At 37.9% G+C, this 18,287-nt stretch overlaps 1 protein-coding gene and 1 long non-coding RNA gene across 4 annotated transcripts; one reads left to right on the top strand and one right to left on the bottom strand.

Annotated features, from left to right (window-relative positions):
• LOC125244433 (C-type lectin domain family 10 member A-like) lies at positions 1-3,404 on the bottom strand. Its single transcript, XM_048154519.1, has 4 exons — positions 3,386-3,404; positions 2,904-3,281; positions 2,547-2,671; positions 1-1,927 (listed from the first exon to the last, which is right to left on the bottom strand). The coding sequence occupies exons 1-4, from the start codon at positions 3,402-3,404 to the stop codon at positions 1,901-1,903; spliced, it is 549 nt and encodes a 182-aa protein (XP_048010476.1). The 3' UTR covers positions 1-1,900.
• A 5,428-nt stretch (positions 3,405-8,832) lies between these two features.
• LOC125246417 lies at positions 8,833-11,428 on the top strand. 3 transcript variants are annotated; one of them, XR_007179859.1, is made up of 8 exons: positions 8,833-9,557; positions 9,738-9,861; positions 10,020-10,119; positions 10,215-10,347; positions 10,432-10,602; positions 10,738-10,780; positions 10,904-11,183; positions 11,290-11,428. It is a non-coding gene; the product is annotated as an uncharacterized LOC125246417 (long non-coding RNA). The 3 variants fall into 3 exon arrangements; XR_007179858.1 differs by having other exon boundaries at positions 10,202-10,347; XR_007179857.1 differs by having other exon boundaries at positions 10,005-10,119; positions 10,202-10,347.
• Positions 11,429-18,287: the final 6,859 nt, after the last annotated feature.

The raw sequence follows: 18,287 nt of genomic DNA, 5'->3' as shown, positions 1-18,287 counted from the left end.
CTTGGATGACATGGAGGTGAGTAAATAATCAGGAAAATTTAACATCTGGCTTATAAGATATAACAATTTAAAGTAAATAAGCACAGGAATTATAATGTAGCAATATCTACATAGTACCAAAAGTGCCTTCAAATCAACTTAAATCAAGCAGCAATAGCCATGACTACATGCTCTTGGTAAAGACTAGAAGGGATACAGCTACGGCCACTGGACATTTTAATATTTATTTATTTAATTTAATAACTGTATTTGCAGTATTTTAAGGGTAAGTTTAGGGTTGGGGTAGGTGTAGTCGTTAATAAAATACAATCTGATAAGTAGCAAATTAATTTACTGTTATTTTATTATGAAATTTTGCCTCACTTCCGGCCGTTGCTGTATCTCTTCTAGGCTGCTGAAACTTGTCTCACATTAGTGATGTCATCATATAAGGACTTAATTATATGCAATACCCCACTTTGAACAGAAGGGGTCACTCTACTACAACTAGTTAATAGACTAAATGCAAAATGTTCATAGAGAACAGCACAATTGTAGATATATAGATTAAATATATACGAAATTGAACAGTATTATAAATAGAGTTAGAATATTCTGTTTTTATAAAAAGTGAATCATATTGTGTTTAATATATTAATATTCCTGAATGTGACTATCTATGCCAACTGAATTGAGTAACATCATGGTTTCTTTTATTCTTTAACCAACAGGAAAAGAGGCAGTTTTCTGATGCAAACCAGATCTTGAATCATTGGAGCTCTTGTAATGATGACATTAGACTTCTGAAATTAATGATTTTTTAAAGGTTGTGATGCTTTTGTCCTTTTTGCACATCATTTTGTCATTGATTGTGTTAAACTGTCAAATAAAATAAATTGACTAAATTGCTGGAAAGGCGTCATTTATATTTTAAAAGGTTTTCCACATTTTTAAAATGGTCAGGAATTTGTTGACGCATTACTGAAGTGTTGCTGAAATATTAATACGGTGTAAGTGACTTTGAATCAACATCACATTAACACTGATCAATCAGTATTTACCATTGATTATTTTTGTTCATTTCAATATTGATTCAGTAGCAGTGATGTACAATCAATCATAGTGTAATGTTGATTCACTGAGATTCCCACTGATGATTTTGTTGAAATCTCACCATTGTTTCAACACTAAATGTTAAAGTTGACGCATGAACATTGTTTCAGTGACTGCATGTTATCTGTGTCTCTCACTGTATTGATCTGGTCAATCTTCAGTATTTGAGCTGTGTGTCATCTAAAGGTTTAATGTTCAGTCTTTGTCTTCATCAAAGCTAATACTTTTGAGGTCTGAGTTCAAGCTACTGTTGGTTATATTTGACTGAACTCATTGTTTGGACTTTATTAAATATGTTAATAAATAATGTTAAATAATGTGTTTATTGTGATAAGATGTCCTCATGAACTTTACTCACTGACCCGATACAGTAGTTACTGCCATTATTTACATCTATGGTGAGAATATTAAGAAACTTGACACAGTTACAACACACTTCACAAATATATTTAATTTAATTGCTCTTTTCTTTTTTTTCTTTCTTTTTTTTAAATATTTTTCTCACAGATAAATTTAAAAGCTTTATTACAGGGATAATCATGCCACCCTGATGAATATAACACAGCACAGTTCTCTCTTTCATATCCATTAGGCTCTCCAGACTCCCAGATCCTGAAAGAACAGATCAGCATTAGATGTTCAGTGCTGCTTCCTGTGTGATATGATACTGACTGTGAGATATGATCATTTATTAGAGAATAATCAGTTTAATTCAGTGATTTCTCACCCAGAGGTCAGTGTGGTGCCATCAACCCATTTCCATCTGTCCTCCACATCACTGTCAGTCAGACCAATCCAGACTCCAGCGTCATCCAGATATCTTTCTAACAAACTCCTAGTAGAATGAAGCAGGAAGTCACATTTAAAGGGTTAATTCACCTGAAACTGAAAATCCTGTCATCAGTTCCTCACACTCATGTTGTTCCAGTACACAATATTTTTAATGAAATCTGAGAGATTTCTGTTCCTCCATTAAGTCTATTCCTCCAAAACTATGATGCTTCAATAAGTTCATAAAGAGACTGTAAATGTAATTCATATAAATTGAGTGGTTCAATCCAAGTGTTCCAGAGAGACATGATTGCTTTATATGATGAACAGGTTTAATTTAGGGTTTTATTCACATATAAACATTGATCATGAACAAACGTAGAGCAACTTTGTTCTCATGCGATCGATCGGTTGAGCTCTGTGTATGTTCAATGAGCAGTTTGAACCATCAGAGTTTTGGGTGAATACACTTTAAATGGAGGGACAGAGATCTTTCAGATTTCATATTTTCATTTGTTTTCTGAAAGAAGAACTAAAAGTCTTATGAAAAGACAGGAGAGCTGAGGAATTGATGACAGAATGATCATGTTTGGGTGAACTAACTCTTTAAGGTCTGTGTTGGTGAGCAGACATTCATACTGTGAGCAGCACAACCTTTGGTGCCCAATCTATCTTTCACTCACTTGTTCCTCTCTGTTGTTTATGATGATCAGATCTGCTCCTCTCTCTGTACAGTATCTTCTGCTCTCAGCCCAGTTCCTCTCCTCAGAGGAAATGAAGTAAAGACTGGATTGATAAATATATCCACCTGTAAACACAACCAGATCATCGACTAGTACTTTTTTCCACCTGTACTGAATCATGACATTTCTTTGACAGTGGCACTGAGTGTGGGGGGTGGGGGTGGGGGGTGGGGTGCGGTTTAGGTTATGGTATATATAACTAAATGTATATAAAGACAGTGCAAGTTTATGGAATGACCCCATTTAGATATTTAAGTAAACACTTGTACTAGTAATTGTACTATAATTTAACATTACCCATTTCATTGAGCATCTTCCACAGTTCATTTCTCTCCTGATTGAACTGGTCTCTTTCTTTAGTTAATTCATCCCTTTCATTTGTCAAGGCCATGTTCTTGTTTAGTAGCTGCTCTCTCTCATTGGTCAGGTTTTTGGTCTTTATTTTCAGCCCATCTCTCTCTTCTGAGAGGTTGGTAATCATGGTTAGTAGCTGGTCTCTCTCTTGTGTGAGGTTGGTGATGTTAGTTAGTAGCTGGTGTGTCTCTGGTGTGTAGTTTGAGCTCTTTGTATGGATGTGGACACACAGCACTATGACTGCAGTCAGCAGAAGAACACACAGCAGCACCAAACACACTGCAGCTGCTCTGGAGCTTCTGATCTTCACACAATCACTTTCTGAAAATAACAGACATCAAGATTAATGTTTTCTCAATTCCTAATTGTATGTTTGTGTTGTATATGTACCTGTATGACTTCTCTTGGTTCAGTGTTTATATTGCCATGAACAGGCTGAGACATTTTTGTTCTCATGATGAAGCTATATGTGTTTCTACTCTGTAGGTCAGTGTAAAGTCTCAAATCATGTGAGGAGCAATGCTCAAGGAGGCTAGGCTAAAGATTTGAACTTTATTGACATAATGAGGTTGGCAGGTACGGTGTACATTTTAAGACATCCACAGAACTCAGTCATATGATGAAAAAGCATCACGCCTCAGACTGAAAGGTCTCAGGAAAAGCAATGGCTATGTTTACATGCACCCAAATAATCCATTTGTAATCGGATTGATGGCTCAATTGGATTGAAAAACATTCATGTAATTTTCATGTAAACACCTTAATCGATACCATTGAGTTTGATCCGAATGAAATTTCGATCGGATTGGAAGGGGTGCTTTATTCCTTTTCTAATCCGATCCAACAACAAAAAAAATGGCCATGTAAACGCTTGACTACTTTCTCAATTGTATTCAGAAGTCTCTGGGGCACAACAGTGCAATGTTGACACACATTACGCAGTGCCAGGGGCGGCGCTAGGGGTGGGCTAAGGGGGCTGGAGCCCCGAAGGTTTTCCCAAAAGCCCCGAATCTTTCAGGTTTGAGGTTTCTTAATAGTGCTCTCAAAATATAATTTTTCTAAACATATCTCTCTATTAAAATGTTAAACAGTTCAATACCGCTTTTCTACAGTATCTGTACAGCGTTACCGGCAGTGATTTCTCTCTCTTCTCTCCGACAGTGCGTTCATGCATACCGCATTTGAACACAGACACGCTCCCTGTCACTCACTCAGATCAGGACTGACCTCGAGACTCTCTTTCGGTCCGGTGGAAGGGTTTTTGTTATATAACTGATTTGACAACTTTAGCACATTTATCAGCTAAACATTCATTCAGGTGTTTCCCATTAATGACAGTGTGCTGCCGCCACCGTTTCATAATGAACCGAAAATTTAAAACATACGTTGTATTTTGCCAACGAACTAAAATCGAAACCGTGATATGGCTTTGTGCCTTTATAAAACAGCAAAAGACAGTGATTAAGTAGGCTATATACAGTCTGTCTGTGCTGCGTGTTTTAAAGAGAAGTGAGCGCATTTGCTCATGCGATCAGCTGGTGATCTGTATAAAAGCTCAAGGATTTATCTATAGAAATTAGTACAAAAGTAGTGTAATTTCCCTATACTGTTGTGTAAAGTAACTAACTAATAAAAATTGTCATTTATTTTAGAGTGCATCTGTTACAATATATGGAAATGACTGTCATGAATAATTATATAATATTAAAACATTATTATATTATTATTTTATTGTAATAATTGTCTGGCATCCAAAAACACAATGTAGACTGAGACTTTATATCACAACTAAAAATATGTTTGAACCCTTTTTAATGTCCAGGTACAAGTCAATGCTGTTTCTTTGTTCAATTTGCACACTGTACATGGGCTTAAGCTCTCAGTTTTGAGTTTCCAGAGTGCACCAGATTGATGCATTTAACCTTAAAATGTACAAAATTTTCTTACGGGGGGGCATGCCCCCCGACCCCCCTAGAGGAGGTACACCCAACAAAGTTTTACAAATTATAGTGCCAAATAATGCACATTTTCTGAACAAGAATACTACAACAAAAGCTCCTTTCATGTCAGTAAAGTTGGTAACAGAAAATTAAAATATTGTATAAATATAGATTTGGGCTAAGCCCCAGATGTTTACAATGTCTGGCTCCGCCCCTGCGCAGTGCGCAAGTTCACGTCTTTAGTTGTAAAGATGTATGCCAACAGGCAGTGGCGTATGCAGGGCCGGCGCTACCTATAGGCAGAGCAGGCAGTTGCCTAGGGCCTCGGGCATGGAGGAGGGGCCTCCTGCCTCCACTACCGTGACATCCCACTAGCAAAATACTAGACTCTTTTTCCATTGGATATAAATGAATTCACAGTGACTCTCACCTGTAATGAAACCAACTATTGTCACCGTATCAAAGTGGGTCCCACCTTCTAAATACATGAAAAAAAGTTACAAAAATGCAACTTTTCTGCAGCTGACTGGCTTTAAGTCATTGAATTATGATTGCGCCGAAATGAACATCCTTCATGGGGTGCGAAACGCCTAAACAGGGACGCAAAGAAGTGCATTTCGTAATGTAGGTGTGCGAGTTGTCATCATCTCTTTTGGACTGATTGTAATGTATTCTACAAATAAACGTGTTCTGTCGATCGGCGTTATTTCTGGATAGATCATTTGCCGGTTTATGAGTTTAAAAGAGCGCGAGCGCCGTCGACGCGTCCAGACTGATATACACTTTAAATTTGTGCGTAATGAATGACATCGCGTCATTTTACTGAAGTAAATGCAAAGTTCGTATTCAAAGTCAAAGAGCTAGAGTAGCCTATGCTATTACAGCACTGCAGTACTTTTTTTATGTTTCAAAAACAGTATCTCAACTGATCTGTATCTTTTAAATTCTGCTGTTTACATTATTTTCAAACGCAATACTTTCGGTTTTCAAAACATAAATATTGTTGTTATATTTATTGAAAAATCAGCGTACAATTTTATAAAGTAGTTAAGTATTTATGGTTTAAAAAATTATTTATCTCTTTCACTTTTCATATAGTAGTTGATTTGTAGCCTACACTCTTCTGTGGTTACATGAACATTTAAAATCCACGGAACCTTTACATAACACAAAAGGTTCTTTACTGTGGGAAAAAAAATGGTTCCACACTCTAAAAAATGCTGGGTTGAAAATGGACAAACCCAGCGGTTGGGTTAAATGTTTGCCCAACGTGCTGGGCTGTTTTTTTAACCCACCTGTTTAAAAATGGCTTAAAATGAACCAAAAATAGGTTTGAAATTAAAAATCACACTAATTACTGGAGGCAACAATAATAATCAAAAGGTGAACATTTATTAATAAGCAAATGTTTATTGTTTAATTATTATTCATTAAAGCTGCAGTCCACAACTTTTTTTGGTTAAAAATGATCCAAAATCAATATTTGAGCAAGTACATAACCAGCCAGTGTTCAAAACTATCTAATTATCTTGTCTCGATTCACAATGTTTTATAATAAGAGCGACATGGCGGATTTCCGCGGGAAATTCAAGCATGCAGCAGTTCCTCTGTGCGTCATTATGTCACCTCTGTAAACAGAAAGAAGGAGTCCCGTCGAGAGGCTGGTCGTTTTATCACGTGAGGATGCTGCCGGTAGCGGCACATTTATATAGCCTTTTCTCACAGCAGCTGAAATAATTAAACGTATCATTTTGATGGTGGATTGTAATCCAGAAAGGTCCAAATGACAATCATCAGTGACAACTGGAGATTCATCCGTAGTCAAAAAGCAAAAGACTTGGACTGTGGAGTGGCTACAGAAATTGAAATCTACAGGTAACGCTATATACACATAGTCATAGCAATGCTGATGTTGTTAACATTAACAATTTGAGAACAATATACAGTAATAATAATTTGCACGGTTTGGCATGATCCGAGCTAAGCGATCGTTACATTTAATCACCATTGGCAGCGATATTTATTGTAGGCCTAATGCTTTTTTCCTCAGTTGGTCAGAACAAAAGTGGAAGACACGTTACTTACTTGTTCAGATGATATTTTCCAGTGAAAATTCTTATATTGATCATACTTTCGAGACATAGGGCCCTATAATACACCCGGCGCAATGCGACGCAAAGCGCAGCGCAAGTGTGTTTGCTAGTTTGCGTCCGGCGCCGTTCGCGTTTTCCCGTTCAGCGCCACGTCCTTAAATTAGTAAATGCATTTGCGCCAGTTAGTGCGCCCATGGGCGTGCTGGTCTAAAAAAGAGGTGTGTTCAGGCGCATTGCCGGCGCATTGCTATTTTAAGGAGCTGAAAATAGACTGCGCCATAGACCAACTCAAACCTAGTCTAAAGTCAATGACGCAATATTTTTTTGTTAGAGCGCGTTGGTAGAAACTGCGCCTCTGGGTGCGTCCACAGTGCGCGTTGACTTTGCTTATTACACACAGGGATGCATCACACAGACATGCCAAATATTAAAAACAAAAGGATTACAGTGAAAAAGAATATTATTGTGTAGGCTACATAAATATAAAAATGTAATGATGAATAGTCATTGCGTGTATTAGAATTAGGCTACCTATTTTCAATTCAGCCTATTACTACTTATAATGATGAACGAAATTGGCTAATTAATTGAACAATCGTGCCAATACACATATATATTAACTGACTCATCGCCAACAAATTCCGCCATGTAAATAGCAAATCGCTATGGCGCGAGCGCATCTCGCTCTTAAAGGGAATGGGAGATGACACTCTGATTGGTTTATTGAACGTTACGCTCATTACTCATTAAGAGAATAGGGACAACCCATTTCAAAAATGCGCCCAGGCGCACGGACCGTTTTTCCGTTGTTAAAATAGCAAAAGTGGATTTGGACACGCCCTGAGTGCACCTGCGCCGTGCGCTTTACACTTTGCGTTTAGATCGTTAAAATAGGGCCCATGGAATCTGTGATTCTGAAGTTCAGTATCCACACCGGTGCGGTGACTGACAGCAAACATTAGATTCATCCGCGCTGACGAGCTGTGCCGATGCACAACGCACGTACAGATAACTGTTCTGCATATGACTGCAATTGCAGGTTTCAAACAAGAGATGGCGACAAAGAGGAAAAATCGCGGACTGCAGCTTTAAGCTTGTTAATAAATATTAATTTATTAAATATATTAATGAATGTTAATTTTCAGCATACTTTGGATTCATTTTAAGCAAGCAATACAGTCATTTTTAAACAATAGTTGAGTTAAAAAAACATTTAACCCAAACGCTGGTTTAAAACACCCCAATTGCTGGGTTTGTCTCTTTTCAACCTAAATTGGGTTTTTTACAACTCAGCATTTTTTAGAGTGCACTACCATTTACTGAAAGGTTCTTTGGGGAACCAAAAGTGGTTCTTTTATGGTATCACTGTGGAAAAACTCCCTTTTGGAACCTTTATTTTTAAGAGTGTGTAGTGCATATTTGAAGTATTGCATTGCAATACATATGATAATATAGTTTAAATTGGCTCAACAGGAGGGGAAAATCCTGTCCAAAAATGATTAAGGCATGGTTTTCATTTACTTAAGTGATTTTCCTTTTCTTTCATTTTACTGTAGGCCTAAACAGTTTGTTATCCCAAATAGTGGGTAGGTCTGTTAGGCTACTGTAAATAAATTACTGAACAAATTACTACCAAAAAAAAAAAAAAAAGATAGCATCCTCAACAAACAAATAAGAGATTACCTTAGTTAAAGTTTGATTAATGTGGACATATAAAAATAAAACAAATATATATAAATGTTAAATAAAAAGGTAAGGAATAAAGTGCTTTTTATTAGGAGCGGGGGCCTCCAACATAAAGTTGCCTAGGGCCTCCAAATGTCTAGAACCGGCCCTGGGCGTATGTATCCCTTTATCATAATATTGGAAATCTTTCAGTTTTAAAACAAGAAGGGGAGCCAATATCACACAAGAGTTATGCCGGTGAAAAGTCTCAACCTCGGTCAGTATTCACTACAGACATTGAAAGTGACGGAGCTGATGCTGCATTAACGGAGCATATTCTCTCAAAGACGAATTTCAACATAATATAACGGTATATAACTGTCTTCATTAGGATTTCACTATTGGATTTCATCAGTTTATTAGGTTTCAGAAATGGGTGGGGCAAAATGGCTCTATAGCGCCACCTATAAAACTTCAACAGTGTGTGCCGTTTTAGTCTTAAAATGGACTTCCTTTCCTGGTAGTAGGCTATCTGATATGAATTAACTAATGTTACATTTTTAATGTAGCTCATTTGTCAATAACAACATATCTGCGGTAAAACATAATACAATAAAAGTGCCATAAGACAGAACATTCTCTAATATGTATAATATCAAATCTATTTATAAGTAATGTAGCAATTCATTATTTTAAACGCTTTCATGTATTTTAAACGCGCTTCTCTGCGCACTCAGGTGATTCATTCATGTTCACGCGCGTGGCGGGGGAGGGGTCTCGTACCTGTGCTAGTGGGTGAATCCGCCATGTTTGTGCGGCCTGGAGCAGACGCGAGCAAAACAATGGATTATTTACCAAGAGATATTAATGTATGGAGTCATTTCGACAAAACAGTTCTGGTAAGCATCGACGCACATTTACATTTGTAGTATATTTACTTAGCAGACCCTTATAAAGGAATTTTCTAAAGTTAACTTCACGTGACTGCCGCAAACGCGGCTTTCTTGGCTTGTCTGAAAACTTTCGGCATGCCACTACAGCTAATAAACGGACAAACTCTTTTTCATCTTTGATCCAAGGATTGTTATGTGGATCTCGAGAGTTTACGCTGAACTAAACTTTGACGAGCAACACTCCGATCTGCAAACAAAGAGCTGAGGAAGAGGATGATGACGGGCCTGCATTCACGAGGAGAAAGAGCAGGTTTGTTTGTTTTTAGTTTATTTTAAATACATACGCTAGTTACATAAGCTAGTTTCACTGATCTTTTTTGTTATGATTAGAATGTACTGCAGTCCTATGCATTAGTATGTCTGAGATCATTTTCAGTTGCTAAATGTGAGCAGAATTTACTTTTACAGATGCTTATGACTGCTAAAACATGGACAACGCAACACACAATCACAGCTTTTGTTGCTACTAGCTGCTTCTTCACTCAGCATGTTAAGACGCACAGGAATTGTAAGTGATTATAATAGTGATTATTAATAATAAGTGATTCTTTCTCATGCCATAAATTGCTTTCAATATTTCTGTTTTGTAGTAATCAAGAGAAGTATTATCATCGCTGAAGAAATGGCAGATTTTAATCCTCAGACACCGAACAGGTCAAGCCCTGAAGAAATAACACCATGGACATCATCTTCTGACTGAACTAGCAAGGAGCTGTTGGAGCAAATGAGAAAGCTGGTAAGTTCAAGTAAAGTTTGGCGCATTCAGTTAGACCATGTTACCTTTATTAATAGATACTTGTATACTATTTGCTCTTTACAGTTGGAATGTAAACCTACCTGAGTAAACGCCACTACTTTAATGATAATTTCTAAGTTTACTGAGCGACGTAAACTGCTGTCATCCACGTCACATCATTGCTCTAACTGACGTTACCTGAAGAATCCTTTCAGCGTAGCAGATATTCGCAAGCGTCTGGAGCCAACATAAAATGTAAGTAAAGCAAAACATTTCCTTTCTTTCTTTTTCTTATTTGATTTTGTAAGGATATCTTAATGAAGAAAATGTAGGGCAACAATGTTTTTATCTAATGATTAGTAAACCTTTACAATCTTTCTTTGCTTGCAGGCTGAACTGGATGCTTACTGAAGAGTGAGCTTCAACACTTAAGGTAACTTCAGTTGAGCTGAAATGCAAGTTGCGTGATGTTTCCTCAGATAACTGCACACAGACCTGACTTTCTCTTTTCTACATCCACTGTTGGTTATACACTTGTGTGGTTTTGGTTTTCTAGGTTTGTACAAAGTTACACCATGTCACTGAAAATGGCACGCATCAACAAGATTTCAGAGACATTTTAAATGTTGATGATCTTCAGGTGAGTTGAAATTTGTCAACACTACCTCCATCACTGTCATCACTGTAAATAAAATAAAGTTGGCTTGCTTGTTTAACATGTTAATTTTTGCTTGACTCTGAAGGGTGTGAATGATGTCAACATGAAACGCACCATAGCCCTCTGTGCTCCTCGGTGTACCTGTGAGGAGGAGCCACAACTCTTCAAGACTTGAAATGTAGGTATTCAATGCATCAACAGAATTGCTAGTATCAGTGAATGTAACGGTCTACTTTTAGTCTACTGAGTGAAACTTACAGTTGGACCCTCTATGCTTATTTCAGGAGGCGTTGGGAGAGCCAGACATCACTGGTTCTGTCATTGTGGTCAATGAAACGAAAGCACAAGTCCTTCAAGCACTGCAGTTGTGATAGAAGATGATCTTCAGTTTTATAATAAAAGACTAATCTTCAAAAAAAAAAACAAATTCAGTTGTACAGCTGAAGGTTTATTTTATTTATGTATTTTTTTTTAGGTGTTATTGTTGTTTTTTTGTCTTTTGTGTTAGTTTTTTTATGTAATGAAGTCCTGCAGAGGTGCCGATCCTGTTTCTGGAGATCTTCTTGCCTGCAGAGTTCAGCTAAGTTATTCAGCTCATTATTTCGCCAAGTACAACAGCAAAACTTTTTCCATTTACCAACGTGTTTAAAACATTTTAAGTTTGTCTATACTTATACACAGAGTGTAAAATTGAATAAGTAAATACTAGTGTATAATTTTTCAAAATGTGGTAAATATTTACAATACTTGTATAACAACTGCTGTTATTTGATGTAATATAGTTTTGTAATTGTTTTGTAAATAAAATGTTTTCATGCCAACCAGATCAAGTGAGTTCTTTACAAATGGACATATAATTGCTTTTCATAACAATGTGATGTTTGTATAGATTTAAGTAATGTTATTTATGTTATATAAGCGTTTTGGCTGGGTATCAAATGTAAATGAAAAATGAATTAACAGTATGGTAGATATATAAACGGGGCTGGGCCGTTTCTGGCGCGCTGTGCCCATTTGCGACGGCCCGATACCGACTTGATTCCGGCAGTGTCGGCATGGTAACGGCTGCCGCGTCTGGCCCGATTGATTCGGGCCGGAATCGGGCAGTTGAGTACACCAGGCATCCGGTCCGAGGGCAGCAGATGGAAGCGGGGCCGAGTGGTAAGTCTCCGGCAGGCGAGAATCTAACCAGAACTGGCCCGATTGTATTTTGCTATCTCGGTAAGGCAAACAATGCCTGATCAGCTCCAAACTTCACACACTTGATAAAGTCCTGTCCTGAACACATGTCCATGCACATATTCAGTTATAGTCATAGCGTCACCTGCTGGCAACAGGAAGTGATATGTTTAACACTGTTATGGACTCCTGACAGCATATTAAAATGTGCCAGCAAGTGTTAAACCGGCTAGCAACATGTTAGAAAAATGTCAGCAAAACACTTAGCTAAGTGCTAAAGCATGCTAATAATAAAGTGAAAGAGGAAGTTGCTGTAACTCAGGCATGCAATGTCCAATCTACCCCAAACTTCACACATTTGATAAGAGTCCTGCCCTGAACACATCTACATGACAATATTCAGTTATAGTAATAGCGCCACCTACTGGCAACAGGAAGTTACATTTTTAACAATATGATGCACTACTAGCAATATACTAAAATATGCAATTGAGTACTAAACAAGCTAGAAACATTCTAAATCATGTTAGCAACACCTAGCTGACTGCTAAAGCAAGGCAAGGCAATTTTATTTGTATAGCACATTTCATACACAATGGTAATTCAAAGTGCTTTACTTAAAGAATAATAATAAAAATAGAACATAAGGAATAGAAATAACAGTAAAAACAGAGAAATTTTGCTATCTGGATGGATGAGCTAGGAAGTCTTAGGGAGTTTTTTGTTGTTGTTGTTGTCGTCCGTCAGAGTGGATCTAAACGGATCTATCCATCAGAGCAGATCTGAATGGATCTTCCTCACACGACAGGACTGCTACCTGTTAAGGCACTTCAAACTGATAAACAAAGTTTCAATCTCCCCTTTTGCCAAGACACCTCAAACTGCACCACACAGCCCTAATCCCCCTTCCGGAGATATCTTATCTATGCAATGCAGTTCAAATTTCCCCTTTGGAAATTTCCCCCTTTGGAAAGTGTCCTGACTGTAATCCAGAGATATCTTAACCATGCACTACAGCTCAAATTTCCCCATGGTTTGTACCAAATTTTAACCTAATCACAAATGCTTTCTTCCTAATTCTCCCAGCTCTTTCAACCAGACAGCAATATTTAAAATGCATTACAAGTCAGAATAACAAGATGATACATAAAAGATATAAAACACATTAAAAATGAAATAAAACCAGGAAAAGGAATTAAAAGAATAAAAGATAATACGCATAAAATAAAATGCAAACAGTTCGGACATAGCACAGTGCTCAATCAACAAATGCATAGGTAAAAAGATGTGTTTTGAGTCTGGATTTGAATGTGGCTACTGTTGGAGCACACCTGATTCTCTTCTGGAAGCTGGTTCCAGTTGCGGCTGGCGTGATCTGTTAGGTTTATATTCTATGAGCATATCTGCAATGTATTGAGGTCAGGCCATTGAGTGATTTATAAACAAGTAGCAGTACTTTAAAATCAATTCTAAGTGCAAGTGGAAGCCAGTGCAAGGACCTGAGGACTGTTGTGATGTGTTCATGTTTTCTGGTTCTACTCAGAATCCTGGCAGCAGCATTCTGTACGAGCTGCAGCTGTCTTATGGTCTTTTTGGGTAGGCCAGTGAGGAGCCCATTACAATAATCCACCCGGCTGGTGATGAAAGCATGAACAAGTTTCTCTAAGTCTTGACTGGAGACAAAGCATCTAATTCTTGCAATATTTTTGAGATGATAATATGCTGATTTAGTTATTGTCTTTACATGGCTACTGAAACTCAGGTCTGACTCCAAAATCACACCAAGATTCCTGACTTGATTTTTAGTTGTTTGACCCCTAGAGTGAAGGTACGTGTTCACTTTGAGAACTTCATCTTTGTTTCCAAACGCAATGACTTCAGTTTTGTCTTTGTTTAAGGAAGTTTAGGCACATCCAGTTTTTAATTTCATCAATGCACTGGCACAGGGAGTCAATGGGGCTGTAGTCGTTAGGTGATAGGGCTAGGAAAATCTGGGTGTCATCTGCATAGCTGTGATATGCAATTTGGTTCTTTCTCATTATTTGGCTCAGTGGCAGCATATATAGGTTGAACAGGAGGGGTGCAAGTATTGAACCTTGAGGGACTCCGCATGTCATGGATGTCCACTCAGACTTATGGTCACCGATACTCACATAATAACCTCTCCCTTCTAAGTATGACCTGAACCATTTAAGGACCATCCCAGAAAGCCCAACCCAGTTTTCCAGCCTGTCAAGAAGTATGTTGTGATCGACAGTGTCAAATGCAGCACTGAGATCGAGAAGAACCAGCACTGAAGCATGCTATTATCGTCATGAGACAGGAAGTTGTTGTAACTAGGGCTGGGCGATATATCGCGCGCATTTCATCAGTAAAGCCAGTTCCCTGATTGCCGCTAAATCGCCATCACCTGCTTTCAAATGGAGCGGCATTTAATAAACAGATCCGTAGTTCACTGATAAGCTACGCAATATCGCGTTCATTATCGAAGGCGATTCATCTGCGATAATGAACGCGATATTGCGTAGCTTATCAGTGATCTACGGCTCTGTCTATTAAATGCCGCTCCATTTGAAAGCAGGTGATGGCGATTTAGCGGTAATCAGGGAACCGGCTTTACTGACGATTACTGACGTTAAATCCTAACTCACTTGGCTGAGTGCTAATGTATGCAATTAACGCCACGAAACAGGAAGTTGTTGTAACTCAGGTATGCAATGTCCGATCTGCTCCAAACTTCACATGTTTGATAATAGTCCTGGCCTGAAGACATCGCTATGGCAATATTCAGTTACAGTCAAAGCGCCACCTGTTGGCAGCAGGACGTCTGGCACTTTCAAATGACTTTGCAATAATTCTCCTGTATTTTCTCGCTTACATGCATGTCGGACACTGTTCACTGTTTTCCTAAAGCTAACAGGTGGTTATTCATTATTTCTCTTGTGGCATATAGGCAAGTGAAACAAATGAGAATAAGAGAAATTAGGTTGTTTTGCTTGAAGTAAAGCTGTGCTTAGTTTTCATTGATGACTGCAGAGTTAGGAAATATTATACACTCTTAATAATTTTAATTATAGGCATATAATTAATTGTATAATAGACCTAAAAAATGTTTAAAGATAGCTAATAGCCTAATCTTTTATTATCCTCACAGCACATTAGTTATGTGGTGATGCGCTATGAAATTATTGCGGGGCAAATTTATTATAATATTAATGTAATAATAAAAGAAACCTAACCTAATAGTAATGGGCTAATAATAGACTAGAAGAATGTAACAGGCCTACATGGAAATTCCCAATCCTCTTATTATTGCCAAGATTTGATTCTTTTGACAATATCTCTTGCTATTATCGATACATGATCATCGTCTGTTGACGCAACCTGAGTTATCGCGTGCCCTGCATGCCTGTCCGGTACGCCACTGCCAACAGGACAAAAATAATGATGAGCTCTGTTGGTGTCATGTCCATGGTTGTCTCCGCAAGTGTGATTGATATGACAATCACACGCAAAAGTTTTAATCAAAATGTATATAAAACATATAAATGGATATTTGAATCAGATTACAATGTTTAGATTACATGTAAACAGATCTGCTATCGGATTCAATTCATTTGAATTGATGAAAATTGGTGCATGTTAACATAGCCATTGTCAGATCTCGTACAATTAGGCATCGGACGAAACGGACTGACCATCCTAACTGAAACACACAGGCTGAGTAAACATTTTAGTCATTTTTTTCTCTCTCCAAAATAATATATAAATGGTTAGTTAGTAAATCATAAAACAGCATCAGAAGAACACAAAGCTGAACCAAACACACTGTAGCTTCTTCTGATCTTCACACAATCACTTCTGAACAGCACAGGTCTGACATTAGATGACTGAACATGTGCAGACTCTGATGATTTGATCAAAGTAATGAATGTGATTACCTGTACGCTGAAGTGGTTGGTGTGTGTTTGTCTCTGTCCTGAAGTCATGATCTCTCACACATTTTCCATTCTCATAGATTACCACTGTCATCTCCATTCTGTCTGTCTTCATTCCCTCAGACTCAATCCTGATCACGTCTTCATAAATACCATCAGACATTTCTGCTCTTTAACCATCAAACTATCAAAAAAAAAAGAGATCTTGTTCCTTGTTCATTGTAGATGTAGTCAGCACGCGTCTTATTTGTAAAGCTAGTGGCAAACAAACTTGTGGTCAGTGTGTGAAAACAAAAACATGACATCAGACCAAGCGGCAACCTCCCCCTTTCTCTCGTGAAGCCAATACGGAAGTAACTTAAACTGTGATTCATCGACTGGCCGCTAGGGACAGGCTCCAAAAGAGAGCAGACTCTCATAGAGTCCCATGTTAAATTGGCCAAGTTAATAGCAGAAAAAAACATGTTTACAAGTTGGTTCAAATTGTGGTTTTGGTCTATACTGCTATTTTTGCCCTTCATGACAACTCTGAGGGGGGTGAATTTTTTTATAACTTATCCGTTTAAATTGTATTAAGTCTTGAAGTTCTGCATAATTAAGGGCGTGGTCACTTGAGTGACAGGTAGATTGCGCTGCTGTCTGTGAGCCGTCATGTTACCTCAGCTGCCGCTGAATTTGGCATCTCAGCCGTTTTTGTGTTTTTTTTCTCTCGATTATTTTATACAATTATAAAATATGGCTTGCTGCATAATATTCGAGACTGATGTGTGTCTGTGTAGATGTGCATGCATGGGGAAGAGACACAGAACACACGTTGTTGGATCGTGGCATTGGCTGAAAGTTTTGATTGTGAGATTTACTACAATGACAATGGCAGGAGGATATACAACTCTGACAGCACTGCTTGGATATTATAACTAAAACTGCTGCACTATTTTGAAAAAAGTATACTTTGGACACAGGCACATTTGTTTTTTAGATACGATCGTATACAGTTTTACAACATATAGGCTGCTCAGATTGCATCCTTTCTTGAAGAACGATGACAGAGAGCAGATCATTCAGAAGAAATGTTTTTTTGTTTTTGCAATGGACACTCATATTTTACCCAAGTGCCACAGATTGGATTCATCTCGCGATCTCTATTTCATTATAAAGGTATGAAGTCCCATTTGATTTTCCATGTTGTTATTTGCACACCCAACACTACTGGTGTTGGAGCATCTATATCTTAAAAAACACCGTAGATTGACAGTAAACCTTTAGAACGTTCTGATGATAAAACTTATCTTCATTAATATTTTAGATTGTATCTTAGATAGATAGATAGCTCCTTTGCTTGCAAACATGGTCACGTCGAGCTAGGCGGGCGTGGTTTCAGCAACCGTTACATCAGCTCAAACCACCTCCCCGCCTCTTTGCCCATTTTCAGTTATCCGGGAGTGACGTGCGGTGACGCGCAGCTAAGATGGCCGCGGCCTCATTTTCGCTTCAAAACTGCTGTTCAGAACTCTATGGGTGACGTCACGGACGCTACGTCCATATTTTTTTACACTCTATGCATCAGACCCTTAAAGTTGAAACAGAAGTTGTGCCGCTCTCGCTCCAGTAAACACATCATCAGAGAAGAGAAGAGAAGAGAAATTATTGCAAGAGGGAGAGGAAGTTATTTTAATTAAAGATTATGAGGGCACATGAATTTTAAATGCGATGTGCATTGATAAATCATTCATAAATACTGCAATATTCCAAAAAAATAAGAATTGTTGATTTTAATTTCATAGTGACTTATTCGTTGTTGTGGAAAAGTTCTTTATTCCTTCAGTGGTGAGAATGTAATGAAACAAACACTCAGGAAATGTCTTTGTTGATTTTATTCTTGTAAGAAGGTTGTTGAATGCAGATGCACAGTTCTAGAGAGAAGAACACCCTCACCCAGAGTGGCTGTCTTATATACACCTCTTATTGTTCCTTGTTACCCCAAACCAATCAGAACCACTACCATATTAGGATCATAAAAACTGAAAAAAGAGAGAGGTCTAAAACTTAGCAGATGCCCTATTGAAGTCCAAGCTGTCAAGACAAACACATTTGCACCTTTGCCTCACTTCCTTTGTTAGTTTCAGAAGTGTTTCTTAAAAGAGAACAGCATTAGCAGTAATTTT

Source organism: Megalobrama amblycephala, linkage group LG14 (assembly GCF_018812025.1).
Source record: "Megalobrama amblycephala isolate DHTTF-2021 linkage group LG14, ASM1881202v1, whole genome shotgun sequence".
Taxonomy (NCBI): Eukaryota; Metazoa; Chordata; class Actinopteri; order Cypriniformes; family Xenocyprididae; genus Megalobrama; species Megalobrama amblycephala.
Note: the sequence above shows the minus strand (reverse complement) of the source record. Positions and strands in the feature narration are given on the sequence as shown.

What these genes read in the sequence shown, in the direction of transcription:
- LOC125244433 (XM_048154519.1), bottom strand. An exon ending in GAAGATGCTCAATGAAATGG is followed by an intron (nt 2,672 to 2,903) that starts GTAATGTTAAAT and finishes TTGTGTTTACAG; the next exon opens with GTGGATATATTTATCAATCC. An exon ending in TAAACAACAGAGAGGAACAA is followed by an intron (nt 1,928 to 2,546) that starts GTGAGTGAAAGA and finishes TCATTCTACTAG; the next exon opens with GAGTTTGTTAGAAAGATATC.